At 48.7% G+C, this 9,926-nt stretch overlaps 1 protein-coding gene across 2 annotated transcripts; it reads right to left on the bottom strand.

The window, feature by feature from the left end:
• Positions 1-714: 714 nt before the first annotated feature.
• Slitrk5 (SLIT and NTRK like family member 5) lies at positions 715-8,222 on the bottom strand. 2 transcript variants are annotated; one of them, XM_055609976.1, is made up of 2 exons: positions 8,124-8,222; positions 715-5,064 (listed from the first exon to the last, which is right to left on the bottom strand). In XM_055609976.1, exon 2 carries the CDS (start codon positions 5,054-5,056, stop codon positions 2,183-2,185), a length of 2,874 nt encoding a protein of 957 aa, XP_055465951.1. In that variant the 5' UTR covers positions 5,057-5,064; positions 8,124-8,222; the 3' UTR covers positions 715-2,182. The 2 variants fall into 2 exon arrangements, with proteins under 2 accessions (XP_055465951.1, XP_055465952.1); XM_055609977.1 differs by lacking the exon at positions 8,124-8,222 and adding an exon at positions 7,580-7,616.
• Between the last annotated feature and the right edge of the window lie 1,704 nt (positions 8,223-9,926).

The following is a 9,926-nucleotide window of genomic DNA, read 5'->3' as shown; positions in this document are numbered from 1 at the left end:
TCTTTTTCTCCTTTGGAAAAATAATTGGGAGAGCAAATATGAAAAGTAGATAGCTTCCTGCTTTTGGTCAAAGTGGCATTGTAGCTATTTCACTTTTTATAATTCTTCAGGGAAACTGTGTCTACCATTTCAACCCGAATTCAAGTAGTGACTGTCAATTTACTCATGGGTGAATGCTGCCTCTTTGTGGCAGAAAGCCATGGCAATTGTTCCTTAAACAGGAAGTTCATAAACAGCCCTTAATATCGCCCACATTCTGGGTGGGATAGTGCAGAGAAACAGCAGTAGTAATGAAGTCCTTGGCTTTTTGGGTTTCAGTGTGAGTCAAATATTTCCTCTCATTAAATGCTCATCTAAATGTACTGGCAAGCCAGTTCCACAGGTGGACACCTTACACCCACAAACGTCCCAGGCATTTATGTCATCCATCAACTTTAGGTAAGGTATTCCTCAAAACGGATGAACAATTTTCACACAAGTTAAAATATGAAAGACCTCAGGCTACAGAAATAGCATGGATATGGCAAAATATAAAACTCTGCAAGAAGAATGGAAACGTAACATATTACTTACCATGATCCATGTCTTAGAATCACACTCCAGTGAGGAAACATACAATTAAAATATTATTAATAAACATAGTAAGTGACACATTCTGTAAAAGCATATGTTTTTGAACCAATAAAGGAATAACTTTTATGTATGTGTGTGCATGAATGTACATGCATTGAATTTTTTATAATTAGGGAAAAGTTATTCTTACTAGAGGAAAAGAGCGACTAGTTCTTAAATTGTTAATAAGGGAGGCTCCACCATCTCAAGGAATCATTTAAATCCCCCAAAATTGACATAGTTATCAAGTGTTTATTCAGAAACTATTTAAAAAATTACATGTGCTGGGATACATAACAATAGTAGTTCTGTCTTACAGAGATCCTGTTTGTCATTAGCATCTGCCCAGAGGGAGAAAGACATTGCACAGAGACTTGTACAGCCCATCATTTGGTCTTCTGAGGTGCAAGTGCCAGTAGATCTGTACAAATGCAACTGGGTTTGGTTACACAATCGGAAATCGGCTACAATAGTAGTCAAACCAATACATTATTTTGGTTCACTAATAAGAATGCTTTTCAACTTTCTCTGATATAACCAAAACGTTTTTTCAATGGAACAACCCAATGAATTGCCCATCTTTTCCGTTTTATACAGTGGGATACAATCAGCTTCATTTTTTTTTCTTTTCTTTTTTTTTCTTTTTTTTTTTTTTTTTTTTTAGTTAACTATTTTTTACTTGCAGGTCCCATTGGATGGGTTTTATGTACTTTTAAAGACTTTTGCCATTAAGTGCTCCTTGTGTTTAAATATTTAATAGGCCTTTCTGATATCACTCTAGTTTTGGAAATGCAGCTCCTAATACAGTGCAACAATGCCTCTGTGAAAATCATAGGCTAAATAGTGAAGGAAAGAGGAATGCTAAATGTGCATATAAAAATAGGTGCTACAATAAAATATTTGTATATTTCATCAATAAGTTATTTTGACTAATCAATTATGGATCATATAGCTCTGTAATTTTAATGATTTGTCCACATCTATAGTGAGCCTTTCTGGATCACAAGCTTTTTTTTTTTTTTTTTAATTCAAATGTCCAGAATGCATACAAACACATCCTTTAAAAACAAAGGAAAGGATTAAGAAGGTGGGAGGGGAGGGAGGAGAAGTGAGAGAGGATAAACTTCCTATTAAAGTTGGGGTGTGCTAATCTCTTAACCAAAGTCAAGGCTCTAAGGAGAAGAAGGATGTGAGAAGGGGAGCCTAAAGGATGAGTAGAATTTAAGCTGCTTCCACCCCCACCCTTCTTGGAACTTCAGAGCACTGCAAAGGGACCACAACCTGTTTAAGGTCACCCTTGATGCAAATCGCCCTCCGAAAAAGCCCTTCTCTTTTCCCCCACAGACAAGAAGAGAAAGTGATGTGCCTGGTTTACACAAATGTTTCCCACGTGTAAAATTAAAAAGAAATTGCACACCCTTTCAGTTAGCTTCCTCTGAAGCTGAGAATCCCGTGCCAAGGCACTTCGCCCTAAATGTTGAAACGACACAATTAATCACATGTGTTCACCGAGTGTGTCTGCTTGCCTGTTTGTTTTAAACCCAAAAGCTCCAACGGAGTTCCTTTGTTTTTAAAACTGACTAAATGTCGTCTGTTTTTCCAGCACTTCGAGGTAGTCCGGCTCAACATTGAGTTTTGCTTTTAACTCCAGGTACTCGTTCCGGTTCGGTTCTACAAAGACAGCACCCGGAGGGCTGTAGAGCACCGGTTCCCGCAGCCTGCTGTCCCCTGCCCCCGGGTGCAAATACTGATGGGGGCGTCGCAGGTCATAGTTTGGGGAGAAAGTGTAAGCAGCCGGGCTGCATGGGAACTTAGGGTATTCCGGGAGGCTGCTACCAGCAGGGGTGGTGGAGCAGTGTTTGTCAGGCTCTAAAATGCCCCTGTAGAAGCGATCAGCGTCCTGCACCGGCGACAGCAGGTCTTCCCGGGGCTCGATGGTGCTGACGCTGTAGGCGGGGCTCCTCAAGTGGTGGCTTTCCCGCCTCTCCTCCTCCCCAGGCTGCAGCTGCAGCTGCGGAGGGGGCTGCTGCTGGGGCTGCTGAGGCGGTGGCGGCGGCTGCTGCTGCAGGTGGTGGCTGCTGCTGTAGGTGACCTTGAGCTCGTGCAGGTCTTTGTAATCCTCCACGGAGTTGCCCTCTCGAGACCGGTAGATGGGGTTTTTGCACATGTGGCCCAGTGGGTGAGGGATGTATTCATACACGTGGCCCGCGGGAGTCTTCACCTTGGGCAGCGCTGGTCCGCGATGGTGCACGTGGGCGTGTGGGTGGCCCCCCCCACCGCCGCCTCCACCCCCATACACGCTGTACTGCATGTTGAAAGAGCTCACGTCGGAGTTGTTTGTGCTGGTGTGGTCGCTCTGGTTCTTTTTCCTACGTTTCATGACCAGCACGAAGAGGCCTGCTGCCACGAAAACAGACATGATGAAAACCAGTAGCAGACTAAGGATCAACACCGATAAGGGCACCGAGGAAGCCCCAGTGCCGGCACCTAAGCCTGCAGGGGCCCCAGTGCTGTTCAACCTCACAGCTGTCGTAGCTGCATTGGTCCTGGATGGTACCTGGATAGAAGAGGGCGTGGGCGTGGACACCACCACATCGGAATAGTCCGGACACAGCAGTTCAGACTTGATGGAGCGCATGTAGGTCTCTGCGAATTTCTTGGGCGCCTTACAGATCACCTCATCCACCAACACGCCCGCTTTTAGCTGCTCAATCCACAGTTTCATGCCCACCACATCGCAGGTACAATCCCAAGGGTTGTCGTGTAGATCTATTTGAATGAGCGAAGTTAGCTGATCCAAAACTCCGCTCACTGGCAAGGAGGTGAAGCTGTTACTCCTCAGATTCAGCCTGAGAAGCGTCAGGCCAGAGAAGACACCTGAAGGCATGGCCTGCAGTTGGTTGTTATTCAAGAATAGCAGCTGGAGGTTTGGGACTGGATCAAAAGTCCCAGCCTGGATCTCACGGATGAGATTGTACTGGAGGAAGAGATACTGTAGGCTCTGCAGGCCATAGAACAACTCTGGGCTCAGCCTCTCAATCCTGTTGCCATTCAGATAGAGGCGTCTCAGGTTGCTGAGATCTCCAAAGGCCCGGTCCTGGATCATGGAGATGCGGTTATTACCCAGGTGCAGAAGATCCAATCCTGTGGCTTCCAGGAAGTCTGTCCTGCGCACAACCGTGATGTAGTTCTCCGTTAGGTACATTTTCTTGGGATTGTAGGGCTTGGGCTGCAGCTCTGCTATACTCTCGATCTTGCGCTCTTGACAGTTGACATTGAGGCCCAGATCAGATATCTGCAGGTTGCAAGTACATGCTGTGGGGCACTCCAAAGGCACCGGGGATTTGGTCTGGTAGGCTATGCTGGGGCCATAGTTACTGTAGCCCAAGTCTTTAGAGGGCTGTCTGGAGGTGGGCCGCACTCTGGGTTTGTTGGGCTGGCGGGTGCCCTTAGGAGGCTTCAAGGGAGGTTTGTAAACAGCAGAGGAAGAAGTGGCCACAGAGTTGACAGAGGCAGGGGTGGTATGTAGGTACCCCGTGGTGCTTAAAGGGGTCTGCGGCCTCATCTCGTAGTCAGAAATAAGTTTCCTTGGACAAAGCTCCTGCTTGGATACCTCATCCAAGTCCCTGCCGTGTAAACGGAAGGGGGTCTCACAGACCACATCACCCACAAGGGCTGAATAGGAGATGCTGTCCAACCAATCCTTGAGAGAAATTAGTTCACAGGAGCAATTCCAGGGATTTTCCTCCAGCTGTAATTCCACAACTTTATCCATGTGTTGCAACAGCCCCACATAGGGCAGAAGTTTCAGCCTGTTCCCCCGCAGGTCCAAGTGCGTTAAGGGCACAAAACGGAAAAGATTGTTGGGTAAACCTGACAAGAGATTGTCATTGAGGATGAGCACCTGCAGCATGTGCAGTTTCCCAAAAGCGTTGGCTTCAATGACACTGATGTAATTGTAATCAACCTGCAGGTACTCTAAGTTCTCCAAGCCAAGGAAGGTATCATCTCGCAGAAGTTCCAGCTTATTATTGTTGAGGTGTAGTCTTCTCAAACCCCGCAGCCCATGGAAAGCCCCAGTCTCAATGTCTTGGATAACATTGCTACCTAGATGTAAAATTGAAGCCCCGGTGTAATTGACAAACTCATTGGGATAGAGGCGGTTCAAAAGGTTTCCAGACAACAGAAGGTGATAAATTGGGAAACGGGGAGGGCTAATTTCAGAGAGACTGATGATCCCCCGGTTTTCACAGCTCACGGTTAAGATGCCGTCCTTTTCCTCACAAGGACATGCATTGTCACAAATTTCCCCATAATAATCGATGGTTTCTGCACAGGAAAGGAGGAGAGATGTTACAGCAAAGGCTAGAGTCTGCAGCATCCAGCTATGCATTTTTCTGTGAAGGTCCTGTTCCAAAGTTACTGGGGGGCAGCAAACGTGCATTTTACCTCCTGCAAGGAAGAGAGGAAACAAGGAAATAACAGAATATCACACACACACACACACACACACACACACACACACACACAAATATGGGGTTAATCAGAAAATCTCTCATTCCTAATAGTTTTTCTCTGAAATGGAGGAGGGGATATATATATATATCCCCTTGCCTGAATGAAACATTGATGTCCTTCAGACTCTACCAAAATTGGATGTTCATTTTCGTTTGAATTCTCATGTTATTTTATAATGAGAATGCCACCAATTTACTGCTCTTTAGCATATGAAGGCAGAAAAATTCCTGTGTTACTGTCCTCTGCCCTCTCTCCATCAAAACTAATCCATAAATATACATAAAATGGCTGGCAGTACAATTTCACTGCTCCAATTTAAAAAGGAAGAAGAATCTTAAAAAAAAAAAAAAGAAAGAAAGAAAGAAAAGAAAAGCAGGGTTCTCCATCTCACTTATACTCAGCCCTCCTTGCTTTCTTTCAGAATCTCTTCTGATAACAGTTTATTGGTAAGGTTTCCCATTTTTACAGTCAAACGTGGGGCCACAATACTTTGGGCTATTTTAAACCACCACAAGAAATGTTGGGGTAGGAACGTGAAGAATACTTTTCAGAGGCAGAAAGGATGCAAGATCATGCATCAAGAGGAGCCAAGAGAAGCTTTTAAATCACCACTTGTCCTGGTAGCTATGAGAATAGAGGTGTGGGGGGTGTTCGCTTTGATGGTGGATTTCACCACAGCAATTAAGCACATCAGAGCTCTAATTGTATGTACCCACTTAGCAGTGCTTCTACAAGAGCGCCCCGCGACCACTTCTTTTCATTGATCATGCCAGCGACGCTACCAAACTGCATCTTTAACCACTGTAATAGTTCCGCACGATGGATTACAAAGAATTCAGCAAAGGCATCCGCAATCTCCGAGCACCTCTGAATACTGTGAGTTTAAAAAGGACATATCTACCACTTGCCCAGAAACAGCTAAAAGTAAACCACCGAACAGAGGCAAAAGCTCTATTACCCAAGGCTCCAAGCCAGTTTGCCACGGCATGAGAAAGGAGCCCTTCCGAATTAGCAAGATTTGGAACGAACTTTCACCTTGCCAACATCTCCATCTTTGAAGTTGCTTATTACATTTAAATGTCAATGGCCCCCTTCCATATTTCCTTCCTCTTTGAAAAGGAGGCTGGGATGATTAAGAGACAAAGTAGAGGCAAGTGTCACAGGTCTGGATGTTATCTAAGAGACCTCTTTGATTTTTTTTTTTGTCAAATTTTTTTTTTTTTTTTTTTTGTCACTGGAAGTCTTCCTTTGACTTACTACTTTGGGTTGACAGCAACACTCTTAAAGGATGGACATAAATGAATGTGCGAGTGTTGCGCTGGGGAGTGTTGACAGGACTGTGGGTTCTGGGAATCTATGCCTTTTCCCTGATCAACCTTGTTTCTGCTTCCCCACTGAAGCCTGGTGAGAATCTCAAACCAGAAGTAACGCCAGGACGTTTCTGAAGCTCAGGTTCAAGCCTGGAAACCTTGCACAGCCACAGTAAGTCTCACCAACCAGCCTGGATCAGAGCGCCTGCATCCGCACGCACATGTGCAAGTGTGCCTAGGAATCATTCACATTTGGCTGCCCAGACGAATGGAGACCGATCGGAACTGTAGTACAGAAGGCTCGCTATTACATCAGACCTCCCCTCACCACAGCAGACAGCTCGGGCTCTAAACACCGTGGTATGAAAGCAAAACGTTTACCTTGAAATTTGGGTTCTCCGCTGGATCAAAAGTGCACATCCATTCAGCTGGGTTGGATCCCCTCCCCCTCCCTCGCGGTGCCTCCCCGCCCCCATTCACCTCCTTTCCCATCTCAGAGTCCATTGCAAATTATGTCCAGCCAGTATTAAATTCGAACGTTTACAACTTTAATTCAGCTCTAGTTAGCCAGGGTCGAACAGCTTTTTCCAAAGCTCCTTTCCATCCACCCCCTCCCCCGCCGTCCCCAGCCATCAAAGGAGACAGAAGATTTGAGAAAATAAAGTTGAATGAGCTGGGAATGCTAACATCTGACTGGGAAAGGCACCACCGATGTAAATTTGCGGGTGCACCACACGTTCTCGGTTTATTAAAAAATAAGACAGAGAAAGAGAGAGAAAGAGAGGAAAAAAAAAAAAGACAGAGGGCGGGGACGGGGGGTGGGCTGTATTTGTTCGCTCCCAAAGAATTTAGAACCTGGATCACAGCCTGCCATAGCCCCGCATTAAACAGCATGGAGTCGCTCCGGCGGGAGCCCAAACCCAGGCCGGACTGGTGGCTCCAGGCACAGCTGCTGGAACCTCCGCTCAGGCAGAGGCAAGCGGAGTTCCAGGACCCGAGGCTCCCCCTCCCCCACCCCGCCCCAAAGCAAAGGAAGGGTAAAGGGAAGAAGAAGGGGAGGGGAGAGAAGGAAAGAAAGCCACTTCGCCGTTCCACACACACACAGAAACCCCCTTTTGCAAAGTGAACCGCGGACTTACCCCGAGTCACCTCTCAGGGGCCCGCTCATCATAGCCACCCTTTGGAAAAACACCTCTTTGGGGTGTGCACTGATTTTCTGGAGCCCTGGCAGACACACAGGGCTGCCGGCAGCGCAGGCTGAGCTGCCGTAGGAGAGCTGCACCCGGACGCCGCTAGCCCGGGGCCGCCGCCGCGGTGGCGACCGCGGGTTCTGGGGCTCCCCAAAGGGCTCTCCCTGGCTCCGCGGTAGCCAGCGCGAGCAGTGGGGTGTGGGGTGTGGGGGAGGGGACGGCCAGGGACTCACTGGCAAGGCAGCTCGCGGCTGGGTCTGGGAGCCTGAGCCGGCAGGGCGGGGAGGGCACAGTGGGGAGGGGAAGTGGGGAAAACGAGGAGGGGGACGCGGAGCAGGCTGGCTGTCCCCCCACCGCCTGGCCGGCGTGCTGGTCAGCCTGGGCTGGCGCTCGCACCCGCGCTCACTCGGGCTCCCTCGCAGCCTCGCTCCCACGCGCGATCCCCAGGTCTCTGAGCCCCTTCGCCTCACCCCCTGACCCGGCGGGTACTTACTGTTCCCATCTGCACGGGGGGCAACTTTCTCCGACCCAGCGGTGGCAGCCGCCCCCTCCAGCCGCCTCGGGCTCTTGGCACCCTCCGGCCTGGGATCGCGCGGGCCGGCCCTCCCCTCCCCCCTAGCCTCTCTCGCTCGGCGTCTTCACCACATTCCCCCCTAGTCAGTGTCGCACGCCCCGGGACGAGCCAGAGGGAGCGGGGCTCGAGGGTGTGCCTGCCTTCTTCTTGCAGCGCACACTGTACATGGTAGTGAGGGGGCGAGAGAAGGTGGTACTGGCCCCTGGGCTGCTCCGGCACGGGTTCCTCCGCTGTGCTCCTCTCCCCCGCGCAGCGCGACCACCGGAGCCGGGATGCCTCCGTCCCCAAGGCGAGCCTGCAGTCACGGCCCCTAATTAGTATTTGAACGGCTCCCGCATCCCCTTGGCGACTTCACCGCTCTCGGTGTTCGCAGCGGATTTTCGCGATCCCTCCCCAGATGCGGCTCACGATCCTCATTATTTGCAACTCTTTATCTCCGACATCCTTTGAAGGGTCGGAGGGGGGCAGGATCGGCGTTGATTACGCCTGTGGCATGTCCTGGCAGCCTGGACGCCCTGGAAAAACTCAGGAAAAGTCGCGTCTTCTCTCGTGGGAGCTGAGGAGGCGGTCACATCTGCTGGGTAGAGGGTGCAGGGCCCGGTCCGCTGCACTTGTTTATTGTCGCGCCGCTGGTGCGAGCCAAGCTGCAGCAGACATGATGGGCCCGGGGCGAAGCAGGCGTCCAGTGGCCGGTAGATGGCAGCCGAGGGCGAAGGCGTCCTGGGCTCCGGAGGCAAAACCAGAACCCCCTTAGATGTCACATTCGTGGAGACAGAGGAGTCTTGGACCATGTGCGCAACTGGAGCGTAGGAGTGTGCCGCCGTCTTCTCCGAAAGGGAGGACTGGAAATAACCCTGACAGTGCTAGGCTTGGTGGTGATCAGGGACAGACGGCTCCTACCGGCATCCGCTTGCCCAGATGCCTCTGCCCTTTAGAAGAGTCTGTGTTCCTTGCCTCCAGCGTCTCCAGTAAAGGACCCTGGAGGGAGTGTCTCTTCCTAGCTATAAAGAGTGGCTTATGTTTACATATATATATATTTTTTTCTTTTCAATTTAAGAGTCATGTTTTATAATTACGTCGAGGTGGTTCTCCAGAGAGAAAGGGAAGACGCTAAGAGAACAAAAATGCTGGAAACAACCGAAATAGAAGCAGTGTCTGATGAAAGCGAGTTTCTTGAAGACTCACTTGATGAACTCCACCTGTAAGGTAAGTACGCCCGGCTTATTCCAGGAAACCAAGAAACTCCCTCCCCTGAAGGAGATCTGTATGCTCATAAGATGTGCTTTATGTTTTGGGAATGTTAGGCCCGCGTTCTTCACAAGCACCAGAGAAAGTTGTTTGGAGTTATTGGCCCAGGGCAGGCTGCTCAGAGGCTTCTTCCTGTCCTTGATGGTCAGTTTTGCCATTCAAATGCCATTCAAATTTGAATTCAAAAGAGTGAATTCAAATTCACTCTTTCTATTCTGAAACAACTTTTTAAACATAAGTGGAATTCTCTGAATTTTAGTTTATGGGAAATTATTGTGGTTATACTCTGATTAAACATGTGATTGGTATCAATAGTTTCCAGAGGTAGTATTTGTGTGTGTGTGTGTGTGTGCGAGCGAGACACACAGAGAGACTATAAATATCTCTTTACAGAATTCTGTGTGTTACATTGCAAAGCTTTATATACAGGTAGTGAATTATTTCAACCTCTTGAAAATTTTAAAGCTTTTAAAT

This window comes from Psammomys obesus, unplaced genomic scaffold, assembly GCF_907164565.1.
Source record: "Psammomys obesus unplaced genomic scaffold, mPsaObe1.curated_primary_1811, whole genome shotgun sequence".
NCBI lineage: Eukaryota > Metazoa > Chordata > Mammalia > Rodentia > Muridae > Psammomys > Psammomys obesus.
Note: the sequence above shows the minus strand (reverse complement) of the source record. Positions and strands in the feature narration are given on the sequence as shown.

Coding starts and splice junctions, on each gene's coding strand:
- Slitrk5 (XM_055609976.1), bottom strand. CDS start 5,056: ATGCACGTTTGCTGCCCCCCAGTAACTTTGGAACAGGACCTTCACAGA.